The 16,301-nt window shown below is 37.7% G+C and overlaps 1 protein-coding gene and 1 long non-coding RNA gene across 2 annotated transcripts in view; both read left to right on the top strand.

Moving 5' to 3' along the window:
* SH3RF3 (SH3 domain containing ring finger 3) overlaps positions 1-10,234 on the top strand; it is a 152,800-nt gene extending 142,566 nt beyond the window's left edge. Inside the window, exons 9-10 of the mRNA XM_053455074.1 lie at positions 4,667-5,004; positions 9,036-10,234. Coding sequence (XP_053311049.1) covers positions 4,667-5,004; positions 9,036-9,204 — 507 coding nt within the window. The 3' untranslated portion in view covers positions 9,205-10,234. The remainder of the gene's footprint in view (positions 1-4,666; positions 5,005-9,035) is intronic.
* Positions 10,235-12,938: 2,704 nt separating this feature from the next.
* On the top strand, positions 12,939-14,137 carry LOC128474994 (uncharacterized). The gene is made up of 2 exons (XR_008346424.1): positions 12,939-13,431; positions 13,505-14,137. It is a non-coding gene; the product is annotated as an uncharacterized LOC128474994 (long non-coding RNA).
* Positions 14,138-16,301: the final 2,164 nt, after the last annotated feature.

Genomic DNA, 16,301 nt, shown 5'->3' with positions numbered 1-16,301 from the left:
GTTAACATCACGTATGAATGTTGGTAGGTCAAAGAATCTGACCACCTGCTTTAATGTATTAAAACCTTGGAATATGGACCTTTTAAATCTAGTGCCATTTTTTAATTTAGAGTGCTAGGCCCCAACTAAACTGAGCCTACAGACCTTCTATTTCCTGCTTCATGTATATACCATATTATAAAAATTAAACATATCAAACATAACTGTAGGAAACATGCTGTAAGTGAAATATGTTAGAACCATAGTACAGATATGCTTTTAGATCCTAGTTTAGACAACACTGTGATAATTCCACATTCCAGATTACCCTTGCTAATTAGCTGGAAAGGAGCCACGCTAAGCATCCTGGCAGCCATCTGCATGTAATTTTCCTGGATTCCTGATTCATACCTTTCTCCCATTGCTACCCTTGGGTTATAAGATATGTCTTTCAGGCAAACTGTATGATGTACAGTCTCTTCGGCAGGCATTACTGGTTATAAAACCGGTTATTGCCCAACTAGTGTTCTGTTCGTAAAACTTTCAGCCAGAGCCAGCTGGATCACAGTGTTTGATGCTGATTTTATACACATTTGTTTTTATAGGTATATGAGTTTTAGTTGCAGAGTGAAAACACCTACCTTTAGGCACACTGATGCATGCCTTCAGGTATGATCAGCATAGGTTTTTCTTAATTGTACACGAGAAGGTAAAGTTTATAGCTCTAGACAGTGTTTCACTGCAGCACTTAAATGTTATTCAAACATTTCCCCATGCAACTTGCGCAGGTGAGGGTATAAACTACATATTCAGTATTATAGTGAATTAAATTCTTACATAAAAACCGCTTAATCCTTATTTCCTGAATTATAATATTCTTAAAGACATGACCTTCCATAATTTCAAATTGAGATGTTGTTGTATGCCTTACAGAGAGAGGTGGCCTAAGCCTCCAGATCTACTTTGCTGAGGGAGTACGTCTTCCTCATGCTCCACATCATCTTTGTGCATAGATCTGGAATGCGTCTCTGTATCCCGTGGTGCTGCTTCAGAAGGGAATCAGGCTACAGAAATTAGCCCGTACAGACCTATCCGGCATATATGGGCCATTTACAAATTTGCCCATTGAGATAGGGACAACGGGAAGCCCAGTCACCCAGTATGAACATTCCTGTTGTATAATGATAAATAAGGCATTATATGATTGTGTTACTACCAGCTCAGGACACCATTGAGACTACAAGTTTCAATGAAAAAGAGAAATCCTGATGTTGTTCTTGTTTCCTAAATCCTTTGAACATTAGAATATCCCTATAAAATGTTTCCCTTGTCAATATCTACTCTCATTCTTGAAACTGCTAACAATACCACTTTCTAATATTAGAGTCACAATTAAACACAACAGAAAAGCCATAGATATTGCCAGCATCCCGGTGGATTATGATATGTTTACAAGGTCATTTTGCATTCAACATGATTACAAGAACACAAATGGAATTCGTGTTAATGTGTCATAGCCATAGTCAACGCATTATTGGTTTCTGAAACACACAAGCTTTGAGTGCAGTAATATATTTGTCTAGTAACATTTACCAGAAATAATCAGAAGGGTGACACCACTTTCTGGTTGTGTCATATTATAATGGTTTTAATGAAAGTTGGTTTTCAATTGCTCTGCCTCTAAACATCCTGTAATAGGTAATTGTGCTGTCTGTTACTTTCAAATATCTTTGAAAAAAGTTAGGTTTTTAGTATTTCAGTCAAAGCTGCTTCCTTGAATTATAATGTAAAAGATGGGAGCAAAAATATGTTTTTTTAGGGATTTTTGCCTCTGACCGAACCGATGTCCAAGAGTGGTTTTCTAAATCATCTCCCTCATTTATATAATTATTTTCTATATAAAGCATCACAGTAATATATAAAATAAACATAACTTGAATATTGTGAATAGTAGATCACATATAATACAAAGCTTAAGTTGGGAAGCTCTATACAAGCTTTCTGATGAGCCACAGATCTGCACAGTTGTAAACAATTTCTAGTGCTAGGAGACTATTTGAGGGCCTAGGGGAAATTCTGGTAAATTTGCATTAAATTCAGTGTTAAATTTAATATTTTTCTTATTCTCAGATGTGGCGTTCTTTCCTATAACTCTACTTTTCTATTTTCATCCACAATACTTCAGTTTTCACTATACTGCCTCATTTTTACTTTGGCAATAGTAGCTGGAGTTAGACAGTTTCATAGAATTTATAGATAGGAACATGTCAGGTTGATGATGTGGACAATATTAAGTACTTAGATGTTCAAGGACAGAATGGTAATAAAATTTGAGTACATAAATTGCATTTTCTTCTAATTATATTCAGTTTTTAAACATAAATTATGTTTCTTCTTTTTGCCAAATCTACATGCCAAATGTATAGAGATCATTCTGAGGAATCTCTTCATACATACAAGATAACACTATGCTATTTGATAACGTAAACTGCCAGTTAGGGCTAGGCTATACCTTTAGTGTCTTCCACACGGTAGAGAGGGAATCACATTTTGTGAAGATCAAACAATCCTCCACGTGCTGGGATTCCAGATATTTGCATATTAGCAAAATGTGTGAATTTGCCAATAATCTTTTCCTTATTGCATGTGTAAGTAGTACCATACTACGTATACCACAAGGAAGAAATCAAATGATGGGTTACACTGAAATATTTAGTTAATTTGTCTGTATGGGCCCTACTTTAAACAGCCTTGTTTCCTAGAGTAAGACAACGACAACAGATCATGCTTAAGACCACCTTGTTGGGTGTTCCTATGGGCATGCCACTTGCAGACAGAGGGACCAACTATGTGACATTTACCCTAAATGCCTTCCCACTCTACCCCTTCTTGTTTAACATGAAACAGCTATGGGTGGCACACGGCATACCTATCAGACAAAACTATTACATCTAAACATAAGACTTTTATTTTTAAAACATCATGTGGAATGTTAATGGTATATTAAACATAACATTTATTATATAAGGTTCTTTTCTTTGGGGTTTTTTTTTTCCCTCAACATCTTTGAATAAATATAAATGATGTCGTGAAGGAAAGCAAGTACAAAATAAGGCACCATGAGCATTAGATTAATTCCTTATGGTAACAGCTCTTAGCATGTCCCTTGATGAAGTGCTGGAAACTTGTATTTAAAATGCAGGAAATCTCCTTTATTTTTATTCCATGAGACCTTGGACTTGATTGTGTTATTGTAAAACTGACATAATTACCACATTCATCACTAAAAAGATACTTCATGTGAAACAATAACACACAAGGCTGTCATGAAGGCTGTGTCGTTCCTGTTGAGCAGTTGTCACATAGCCAAGTTAAGATGATAACTGTGGACCACGACAACGCCAAAAAAAAAAGGATAGAATTGCACGAACAAAATATTTTAACAGATTTTGCTAGCTTTGGTAATTATTATTATTATTTATTGTTTTATATAATCAGATTACGCAGCATCATACAAAGGCTAGACAGGACAAAACAATTAGTATGCAGTATAACCTAACAGTCTATTACATGTAGGTTCATTATATACCGTATTAACAATGGAATTCTGTGCTATATGGACTACGCGTACATCAACAGAGCTTGGGGGGAAGGCAGAGATTTGTATTATGCCAATGTCTTTGGAGTCAGGAAGTGTATAAATGAAGAATGATCTGGTTCTCTCCCCCAGTTGGCAAGTCCTTTATTGTAAATCACGTTTTAAAACTAACAGACTATTCAAAAACTCTGAGTTTAGCCAGCTATCTCAGAGTATTATTACATTTGAAGCTAAAATACTGGGTTTGCAAACTAACAATGGTAAAAGGTAAGTAAAAATACATAGGTATCATGGCTGGGTATCATAGGTATCCAGCTAACATATGTCACCTTTTAAAATAAGGTTTTTACATGCAAATACCTAGAGAGACTCATAAATACATTTATGCATTTTTTCTCTTCCTATAACCCCAGCTATTTGACTTGCAGGAGATGCATTAGTCTGAACTTGTCTCTTGCGCATATTCTCATAGCCTTGTTATGTGATGCAAACGCATCACTGATAGGTAATTGTCCTAGAAACTGAAAATGCCCCATAAAGTTGTTTTATGTGATTAAAGCTTAAGGAAAAAAAATAACCTTTATTTTAAAGAAAATACGGTAATCTTTATTTTAGTTTAAAATTTTGAGTACACAATGTTATAAATGGAAAGGTAAAAGGTAAAAGTCTGTCTGCATGCGAGTAGATGTAATGCAGAGACATTATCACTTTCAAATAATACAGTAAAAAGTTACAGCATACTGCAAGAAGAAAGAAATCACAAACAGGGAGTCATTGGAAACTAGAATGTGATGTGGCATATTCAAACACCTTGGTGGATTTGTGCACCAGGGCCTTAAAATGGCATCTTTAATTTTATGTTAAGCTTCCTGGGGTGAGAGGAACTCTCCACTCTAGCCGTCATAGCTGCTAAATCTACAGGATCTAACCCTTTATTCTCTTCCCGGGGAAAGGAGAAAGGGCCCTGGGTCAAAAGCAACAGGTTTAGCTAAAAACTTCAGAACTGCTTGACCCTGGGTGAACAACAGTTTCAAAAGGCTCTCCTGTCCATTTAGAAGCAACGCCTAAATATCTTGTTTTTGTTTTCAGAGAGAGAAGAAGAGTGGACTGCTCAAGTTATTAGCTGGTGCTTCAGCGAAAAAGAAGTCCCGTTCTCCTCCATCCATCTCACCAACTCATGACCCCCAAGCTGTGCTGGAAGGAGTAATTCAAGGTGCAGTGGGACTGGAGCTGTCCTCTGTGACCAACCACGGCAGAGCAGGATCATGCCCCATTGAGAGTGAAATGCAAGGAGCAATGGGAATGCATCCACTGCACAGAAAAACTGGCTCATTAGACCTCAATTTTTCAATCTCTTCTCCAGTAAGACAGCCTGCTTGTGCGATGTTGGCTGTCCGGCCAGAACCTAAACCTTCCCCCAGGGAGAGGTAGGTGTCTACAAAACTGTAAATGCTTATGGTAATCATCATGCATTGAAAAGTACTGATAAGCTGTCTCCTCCCAGAAAAATACATTAATTAATTTTAATACTGTTTTCATTATTTAATAATGTTTTCATTATTACTTGGGCACTTTTTGCAGTATAAACATTTCCCTTATTAAGCAAATGTATGGCTAAAATGTTAAATAAATAGAAGAGATTAAAAGGCAGGAGCGTAACTAGAAACCTCAGGGCCCTGGTGCGAGAATCTGTTAAGGCCCCCCCCAACCCATCTATCCCTTTCTCACTATCTCCCCTTTCCCTCCCTAACCCCCTTCTCACGATCTACCCTCTCCCTCCCTACCCCCCCTTCTCACGATCTACCCACTCCCTCCCTACCCCCTTTGTAGGTCACTTACCGTCAACTCCTGTGTTGGGAACGTGAGGCGTTTGTCTCGGGTGCCGGCGCTTCACTGCTGATGACATCATATGCCGGCGCTCAGCGTGAAGCGCCGGCACCCGAGACAAACGCCTCACGCTCCCAATACTGCACTCTGGGCAGCGCTGAGGCAGGCGGCGGCGGCAGCAGCGGCGGGGAGCAGAGGAGTCCTGGATTTCTGTCAGTCAGGGGGGCCCAAGAGGTGCCGAGGGGTCGTTTTCAGCAACCACTCGGCACCCTTTGGGCCCCCCTGACTGGCAGAACTCCAGGGCCCGGTCGCAGTCGCGACCCCTGCGATCCCGGTAGTTCTGCCACTTTTAAAAGGCATACGTTTGAGGTTATGAACTCAGGGCACATTCTTAGTAGAACTTCAATAAAAATTAAAATGGCCAAAAAAGTGGATGTTTAGGCATGTGTTCACTAAGAGTTTTTATGTGACATTTGGACCTGTTGCTAGCCATTTATGAAACTGAGGGAGGCATTTTGATGAAGACTAATTGGGACTTTTGAGGCTCTTAAACATTGTGATACCCAGCAAACACTTTGAGCTCCTAGAAAAGAAGGACATTGGGGACAGAGGGATTTGAGTCGTTAAAAGAGACTGTCCCTTCTAAACAGCGACCCTTAGGTGGTGTGATCTGATTTCTTCATACATTCAGAACTCTATGTAACAGGTTTTCCTTTTCTGTTTGTTAGAGGAGTTGTAATGGTAGAAGTCTATAAACATTTTCTAAGCTCTATTGCTTAGTATTTTAAAAATAGGCATATTTAAACATATAGGTGGTATTGTTCTTTATGCATTCCAATTGTATTCATTTGGAACATGTGAAGTACACCTTAGCAAGGAGAGGGATTGATACATATTATTTTTATGAAGAAAATTCCAGGTCGATTGAACATTCGCCTGAGATGTCAAGCTGCAGTGGGAGTGAGTAGCAGCGAAACAGACTTGTCATTTACACTTCCTTGTCAGTGCGATTGCTGAAGTTCACATCCGCTAAAACTGAATTGAAGTCTCTGTAATTCAGTGACTGACAGTTAAATGTTTCCAACTTTTGCACACGTTAGAAAAGCAATTTCATGTTCTGAGAGGAGACAAGTAAGGTGATGAAATAACAGGATGCGTTTCTCTTTTTGCTGTTCTATTAAATAATTAGTCCTTGTTGTGTCATCAATAATTTTTTTTTTACTATCTAAAGTTCCACATAGGCCATTTTACAAACTTTTAAGCACACATACATAGGTGGTCAATTTATTTTACAAGACAGTAGTCTAGTGCTTTCAAAAGAAATTGGCAAATAAAATTAGCGGCAAGAAACCTAATACATTTTTTTCTGCTATTACATTTTTTTGTTATTTTGAGTTTTTCATTTATTCTTAAAATTATTGAAGTGATGCTGGCTTAAATGTTGCCTATTAATGATTTCAGATTTCCTTTCTGATTTTGTATTGTTGATTTAGTGAATTCATTGAAAAGTACAATTATTCGTGTGTCAAGCTAAACTTAGGGCCTGCAGGTAGTTCTCTATTCGGTGAATTGGATGTTACTCCTTATTTGTGTGTATGAAGCATCTGAGTGCCATGTAATACATAATGAGAACCATCTTATTACATCTTGCTCTGATCATTAGCAGTAATCCCTCAGGGACAGTGGGTCCTTGTACTGCAATTTACACAGATGACTGGACTCTTCTGAAACCACTGCTCAGAAATGATCTGACACACAGCTGTCAGACGCATATCCATTACATAGTGATGTTTAAAGAAGCTTCTTAAGTATTGCATTTTTTCATAACAATATCAAATACAATATAGAATGTACTGCAAAGCAGCATAGAAGCTCTTAAGATCAGATCCACTATATGAGTACTGCAATGAAGTGAAGGGAACATACATATCGCCATAACAGTATAGACAGAAACAGAAGGTTTACAATGAATGACATGTCCAGGCATAGTTATTGTTTGACATATCAAAAACACACCTGGCAAAATGGGGTGGTGGTAGGTGTGAGACTTGAGGTGAGGTGGAGTGCCGTGTATGTGGGGATTGGCGAGAAGAGTTATCCAGAAGTGGAATGGGACTAGTGCTCCTCATCTGGACTGTCCATAATAGAGAAGTCCTTTAGATGGTGAGATGAGTGCTTTAGATGATCCTGTCGCGAAGTAAAACATTCTCCTCAACAGCAGGCCGTTCAAGGCAAACGTAAAGTGTCCTCTACACAGCAAATTAGGCGCCAACCATGTTAAGTAACATACTCTGTACGTGTTCCTGGAAAGACATCATAACATTTAGAGTGGTAAGACAGGTGCGTTTTCTGAATAGAGTCCTTGAGTTCATGTAACAGGGCTCTAAACAAGACATCAAAAGGACGCTGCAAGAACAAGTGAAGATATATCTCCTCCACTAGGCACTGTGGGCAGTGTCTATATCTGCACAGCCCGCTGGCTAACATATATGTGCTTAGGGGGAGGCCTTGCTGAATGGCCATCCATTCATTATTGCAGGTGGTCAGCTTTCTTGATGCTACATTAGTCCCTACAGTCTTTGTGGTGGCAGCAGTAAGCCCTGAAATCCTCTTCACATTGTCCTTGGCGCTGGTGAGCTTGTGAATGACGGTTTAAGTGTTACCATATCTGAAAGGGATATTCACAAAATAAAGGTTTTACAATAAGTAGCATCTGTGAGTTATATGTTTCCCATTTTGTGTTTCATTAGTATCAACAGAAAACATGGCAAAACTGATAAATAAAAATCCTTGAAAACTACTCTATAAAATATTAACTGCTACTGAAGGTAAAAGTCACGGTTTTAATGGATCCACAAAAATGTTCCATTCTTTGCTTGTTTTCTGTTTTTTTTCCTTTATAAAACTCCATTGGAAACATTACGTTTGTGAATATTCCAAACACATGCCAAAACACAAGCTGTAAAACAAAGATTAACAGAAATTGCCATGTTGCATATCATTTTATGAATTCTGAGTTAGTGAAAGTTTGAGGTGATAAATCTGTTACCACTTTTATACAATATTATATTGATATTATAATGATATAGTAATACAATATTATACCACTATAACAGGAAGTAATTGGTCTTTTGATTGTGTGTTATGTGAGTATCTCTTTCAAAGAATCAGATTAGATAAATTCAACCCAAGCAGGATTTAAAATACGGACGAGACATTTATACCAGTGGGAATCTAGAGCATTTCTGATTGAGAATAAGGATTTTGCCCCACTGCTTATCAGATAATATGATTCCCATCTCCCTTTCCCATAGCCTAATGTAGTATGGGATTGGATTTATATGATCTTGTTGTAGACAGAGACAGTGTTTATTGTATAAACACTAAATTTCTATATCAAACCTCCACACCTTTCTCATCCCGGTAGACTAGTCTGGCCCTGGTGGTCACAATTAGAGTATGAATTCACATATTAAAGGTTGAATAAAAGAGTTCATTGAAGCCAAAACTGTTAATGCCCATCAAGTCATTTTCATTTTTCTTTACCAATTTAATGTCACACCCTGAGATTTGAATACGTTTATAATATGCTTAAAGATCAACCAACTAACGCAGATTTTATTTCCCTCAGATTTCGAGTTGTTGTACCATACCCACCACAGAGTGAAGCAGAAATTGAGCTGAAAGAAGGAGATATTGTTTTTGTTCATAAAAAACGAGAAGATGGATGGTATAAAGGTACACTGCAGAGAAATGGGAGGACAGGTCTTTTTCCCGGAAGTTTTGTGGAGAGCTTTTGATCATAGCATCTGACAGACATCATACAGCATTGTTTTCAAAATGAAGGATTGTTCAACATTGATTGGTATATTTTTAGAAATGGTTGCACTTGATGGCCATAGAGCAAGAGAATAAGCACAAAAGAAGCACAAAAAAGCAAAGCACCAGAACATTTTATCTGTTAATAATTTTGACCTTTAAAGACACTCTTTGATATTCAACAAATCAGTTCTAAAACCACCCAAGAGCTTGATGTCCTTCCAGAATGCTGGACTGTGTTATCGTGGGCAGGGGCGTACAGTGTTATGTTGAAGTAGTGCCTTCCACTTGGAACACATTTGGGTAAAGTTTGCTAACTGTGGTGTACAGATAATTAATTTACTTCGAATATATGAGTCTTTTATTCTACATTAAATTATTTGTGAAAACTGCAGTGTTCTTTTTACTGGCCTCTGAAGAAATGATAGAATAGAACAGGGTGAAAAAGACTGGCCAGAAGTCACTATAAATTATACCAGAAGTGACCAGCACCAAAATAGTTTACTGGTAGTAGTTTAAGTGTGGGCAAGGAATAAACTGGCATTTATTTACAGATGTATATTTCGTTACCCCAATGATTCTTTTGATATGATCTGTTTTAACAGGTTGATTACATACAGTTCATTTTTTTGAGCTCCATAAAATAGAAAACAGAAAAGAAAACATTACTTTTCCTATGATGAATATTTCCACCCCTTCTTTGTTAAGCGATGATAGATGAGATGGCCAGTAGAGCTTTCCATCTTTGTTTTCTCATTGCTATTGTGGTGTTTATGATTAATATTTATACAGAAGTTCAGTATATGGAAAGATGTCATAAGTGATTGCAGTTTTTATATGTGTTAATGATCCCATGGATGCTACTAAAAAGAACACTGCAAGTTCCTTTTAAAAATGACGTGTGTGCTGACTGTAAAGTTGTGTTGGATTTGACTTGTTTTATAATGCAACTAAAAGTGCATCATTTATGTTACCAAATGTTATGAAAATAAAATCTTGTGCTATTAAAGTTTACAGGCATACTGATCCCATAAAACATAAATGACCAGCTGGAAGTAGAGGCTTTTAGGGACGTGCCAGTGCAATAACTCTGAGTATTACCAACACATGGAAATGAACATTGTGATGAAATTTGGCCACATTCTATTATTCCTTCCTATCTAGTATACTGTCAGCCCATATAAACCAGTGAGAAGTTTATTATCAGCTGGGTTCTACTGCATAATTATACATGTTTGAATGTGAATAATGTAATGTGCCCTCAGGGTTTGCAGGCCATTGGCAAGGAGAAATTCTGTGGCCCCTCTGTCATTCTGATGGGGCAAGCATGGTTCCTACTCTTTCCCAGTGATATGAAATCATATCTTAGAGCTCTACTGGAGACCACGAGCATGAGGGAGAGAATGGGAGGTTACGGCACTGCGGGCACCACATTTACCCCTGCGTTACCCTTTCATGCAGTCTGAATCAGCTTGCTCTATATTACAAATAAGACCCCCTCCAAATACATATGTTTATATATATATAGCTATTAATGATATTAAATACTTGAAATCACCTCATCTCCACCATATTCCTGATTTGTAACATGTTCTAAAATGGACATGTGCCGGTTGTTTTGCCCATTGATGTTATGGGGGCAAAGAGGGGAATGAAGCTTAAAGGTCCCTGCAGAACATGTCTGTATCTCTTCCCTTTATTTTATTTGGTATATTAGCCCCCGTCTAGCTGTTGTGAAGGCATTGGGGATATGTGAATGTGCACACCCATCAGTGAAGATTGGCCACACACTTGGCAGGAGGATGTGGGAAGAGACCTCTAAAAGTAGGCAGGTAATAAGATAACGAGGTACCAAGTAGTAGATTAAAATCGCAGTCACAAATACAAGATGAGTTTACGCATGGAATATGGGAGCCGATCACAAATAATGAGGGATAAGACACTAAAAACAGAGCCTGGGTCAGAGAGGCAATCAACAAATACAGCTATAGACTCTTCAACGCAGGTTACTCAAGGCATGTTACAATGCTTCAGCACTGGATGCTGATCCCAACAGAGATTAAATAATTATGAACAGATGAGCCATCTACACCAGCAGCAGGTACAAAACCACAGGCAAATAAATGAGCCTTCTGGTGAGTACATAGGTAGGTACCCACAATTCTAATCCCCAAATTGCCAGGTGTTTTTAACTGTCAATCAATGTAATTGTTATGTAGATTATGTTTAAAACGCACATAATGTTGAAATTGGTAGCAGCCCTTGGCATAGCCTGCATTATGTGATCAATTCTCTCCAATCACCTCCCTGCCCTTATGAAGGCTGTCTGAGCCAATCAGTAACAACCAGCAGCTTAACAAATAGGCCAGAGTTTTTAATACATACAGTATATGTTGTTTATTTTAATATGCAATCGGCGTTACAGAAGATTAATGGTCATTATTGTATGCAACACATGCACATTTGTTCTTATTGGTCAGTGCTCAATAAAACAAATTGAGTTTGTGTAACATTTCAGTTTCCATGAGATATAAGCAGCATTTCTTAAACTCATGCACTTGAGAATGTGTCCAAACGCATTGAAAGCATGTGTTCAAACATTCCCAGTAAATTCAGTGTATATTCTAGATTGAATACACTTATAGTCCATCCCATCTCATCATTGGCACAGAAGCCTAGAGGACAGGTTAATGTTAATGACTAAGAGCCACAGGATTTAGTTGCCTACAGAGCCGTTAACATTGTTATTATCATTCCTATAGCACCTGCATAGGGTACTTTGTATAGTATGGTTTATGAACATTTTTAATTTATAAATATATATAATGAATTCAATATTATATATGGGAAGTATTATTATGCTGGGCCAACAAAGAAGAAAATATAAAATTTGCACGAGCTCAGAGGTCTCTTATTGCTTGTGAGGTCCCAAAATGTTATGTAACTTTACATCTTTTTCTATGTTGGCCAAAAAAATTATATCTACGTCAACTAAAGACTTCCAATTCATATAAAGGAAAGAGATCTCTGCTTGCAACCCTATGACACAGAATAAAAAGCAGCACAATCAGTCAAAAATACACTCACTAGAGGTAAAGTCATATTTTAAGCAAGTAAAAATCTGGATTTATGTTTTGTTTATATTTTATTTATTTTTATTAACAATATGGAAGATTTATGTGTTAATTGCCTGAGAAATAAAAATGTAATTAAAATTAAAAGCATTGTATACAGTGATTGGACATTATCACGCCATATTTTTGGTTTCCCAGTAACAGATATATATACTGTATATGTATATTTATAATTAAGCATACCTGGCTGAAAATGTGTTTGCAATGCCATTCTCAATACCATTGCTGCACTATTATATAAGTGAGATGCATTTGTGTGAGAAATGTCCACAAAACATCAAATTCAAGGGTGATTTACAATGTATCCCATGTTTTTTTTGTGTTGTGACATCATAGCTGACAATTCCTGTGGAAATATCCTCACCAATGGAAGAGGCTCATTTAAACTATTCTGTATCCTCTACGATTTCTACTCCAGGACTGAAAAATTTAGGAAATTACCCGGCATATAAACCACACTCTGTGGTTGCATAGGAACAAAATGGGCTCAATCCGTTACCTACACAATGCATTGTAATTAGAATTGAAGAATAGAGAATACAGTGAATGTCATAACCCTGGGTTCAACAAATGACCCATAATAAATGAGACGCCAAGGATGCGTATATGAAAGCTGTATCAATAGGCTTTAGCATTTCTACTATACAGAATTAGACCTTAACCCTGTGGTTTGTATTTAGAAATGTTCATTCCACATAAGGGGAATAGCATTACATGTCTGTATTTTGATATATCCTTTTTTATGGGATTTTTTTTCCATGTGAGGTAACTAAGGCAACTTTATTTTGGTTTTCTCCCTGTTTAAATGTGCATTATAGACGAGTGGGGGAGGAGGACTAAGGAAAAAGGAGCGACAGTTAAGGCTCTGATTTATATCACTTATTACGCTCCCTGTAGCGCTGTTGCTCCATGGCCCAGTTGCAAGTGAGATCACCAACACTATGGAGAACAAAACCTAGTCAGCACAGCCTCTATAGCTTAATTTTGCCAAGCGCCACGTGTCGGGGATGACATTTCCTGGCCCTCAGCATTAATGACTGTAGCACAAAGTATGTCAAAGTATAGCACTGCCTGGTTCTAACTTACTGCCCGGTTCTAACGGTACTGCTCCTGTCACTAGTCCTATTTCCAAATTTGCGGACAGTAGATTCAGCCCCAAATCACCATTTCGATCCAGTGACAAAATGTCATGATGTCACTGAAATTCTTGGAATAGGTATATAATAAGCTTAATCACATATACAATGTGCACAGATGTAAAACGTATGCTATGTTTGCACAAACATATTTGCACAAGGTCATTAAAGAAACCATAATTACATGTGTAGTATTCGTAATAGGTACCATCAACTTCTTTTTATTCTTGTGTATGAACAATTATACAGTTATGTTTATTAAGGTCGGGACTGGTGAACTGAGCCTTTTGGCTTCTAATGCTGTATTGGGAATATACCGAAGAGTACAAACGTAAGAGATATGAAAAAATGTCTGTGCCAATAGAAAAGGCAGATACGATTAAATATTGTGTAACTTTTCATTTACTTGTGGGATCTACAGAGAGGTGCACACGACGCCTCCGGCAGATTCATTTTTGTAAAAAAGACGGAACTGATGTAATTAAACTGTACATGAAATGACTTTGTACTTTGCACAAAATTCAACAATGTTTCTACAAAGTATGAATGTCAACATCTAATTTAAGATCTACCGGCATTGTCTGGTTGGAACTAAATAATGAGTGTGTTTCCTGTTGTCCAAATAAAGAAAGAATTCTAAAGCATACACTTGTTCTAGCATCTTCATTAAATGAAAGGACAATTAAAGTCATTTTCTACACCTTGCAAACACCAAGCCAAACATATTCTACATTTCTTTCCAAAAAATGTTACATATGCTATTGAATAAGCAAGCTACTTGAAAGTCAATTTCAACCAAATAATGGCATGTAATCATTGGCGACCCTAGATCCCTTGATTGCAGAGGCGTGTAAAACTACAACCTTTAGGGATTTTGATACCTGAAAACATAAACAATTGCAAAACTTCTTATGTAGTTTGTACCTACCCTATAAGGAGTAAGAAAACCTTTGCATTTCTAATAGGTCTGGGCCTAGTACCAAGATTTAGGGCCCTGCTTACCCTATGACTACTGACATGTTATGGATGCTGAAGGACACGCATACATCTCTAACCAGGTTTCTGTGATAGACAGAACTGCAACTTTCACCAGGTTGTCCATAAAATGAACCTTTTGACTTTCTGATCAAAATGAAAATGAGTACTGCCTTAACAAAATGTACTCTGGCTGGTGCTTCATAAATCAAATTATACATACCAGCTGCACCGATCCCGCATGTTCCACTGTTTTTAGCACTACCTGTGCAGTGTCTGCTGCCTTGTTATAGGGACGATCCAAATGCATGCTTGAGCATCTTGAACAAATGTTCCATACATTGTGAGATGACCACAAATCTACTTCCATCTGGCTGAGGCAAGGTAGGCTACGTCATCTACTTATTAACCTACATACAGTAGCTTTGGCCCGGGCAGAATTTGAGGTTTCTATAATACCTGGTCTATTTGAAGGGCAATGGACTTGAGATTCCCAAATATGCTGAACTTCCAAGGATGTACCCCACTGTGTGCAGGATGCTCTGCACCACTTCTACTCACCAGAGGAAACTTATTGGTTATCTCCTCCATTGTATCACGACATACTCATTTGCATGACGTTGTGATGACACATCACAACGTCATGCAAATGAGTATGTCGTGATACAGTGGACTTGCAATTGCATCAAATCACATGCTTGTGGTGCCTTTGTACATTGCTTACATGACATCATCCCTTGGCAAAATGTAACTGCACTCTGGCCAGTTTTCTGTGTTTAAGCTGGCATATCTGCACCATGATACTTTCTGGTATCCTGGCCCAGCTTGTACTGGATGTGCTGTGTCCCAGCGTCTTGAGTCAGGGTTTTTTAAGTACTCCTTTCTCCTGGTAGTTTAGCCAACTCTGTTCCTGTTCTCTGCTCGCTGTGGTGTAACAAGAACACTATACTTTCTCCTTTTAGCAACATATACAGATTAGACTCATAAACCTGAAATCTAACCAAAATGCATGTAGTACCAGCAGATTCTGTAACAGTGAAAGGCAAGACAGAAGACAACAAATGACATACATGTGGTGTCAGCTGGAAAAGCATTATGTTTTATATTCTTGCAGTTTGCATCCACGTAGTTGTCTGGTCCTGGCCTGACAGGACAGAAAGTATGTCTAACGATAACATTAAAATTAACAATATGCAATATTAACAATCACATGAATATACATAAGACATGCTGGTACAGAAAGAGAAGAGAGCTTTGCTCTTGTAAGCTATCAGGGTATCTGTTAGAAGGTTGAGGGGGATCAAGGCTGAAGCTGGGGGGACGAGGTAGGTAAGAATTATTTAGATTGTAGCAAAGTCACCTCCAGAAGTCGGTGGCCCAGAGAATTTAAAAGTGGGAGAAATGGAAGGTTTCTAATTGGAGTTGAAGGAGGAAACTATGATTGAAAGTACAAATTAATATTTCATTTATATGCCAGGACTGAAGGACACAATGACAACACAGAGTATAGGAAACATAAATGAAATGTTTTGTTGTGGTTGAACTGTATTTGCAGGCAATGTATTTTATGTGATCGCCTATTACTTTAAATCAGAAACCGCTCTTGTGATAAGCTAAGCTGTTATATGTTTATAGCTCCCAATTTACTGAATGCAGTGAAAAGATTTCTTCATGATCACATTCTTAGTTTTGGTTTTCAAAAGGTTTCATACTTTCAATGGTGTTAATGTGATTTTAACATAAATTGCACAGCGTGGTACAAATGGCTGCTTTGAGCAAGTTCTGCCTTGTTTCAAAGATGTTTAAAATTTGTACCGACAGAATATTTTTTTT

The sequence above is a fragment of the Spea bombifrons genome, chromosome 2, assembly GCF_027358695.1.
Source record: "Spea bombifrons isolate aSpeBom1 chromosome 2, aSpeBom1.2.pri, whole genome shotgun sequence".
NCBI classification, from domain to species: domain Eukaryota; kingdom Metazoa; phylum Chordata; class Amphibia; order Anura; family Pelobatidae; genus Spea; species Spea bombifrons.
The sequence above is the reverse complement of the archived record's forward strand: the minus strand, read 5'-3'. Positions and strand labels throughout refer to the sequence as shown.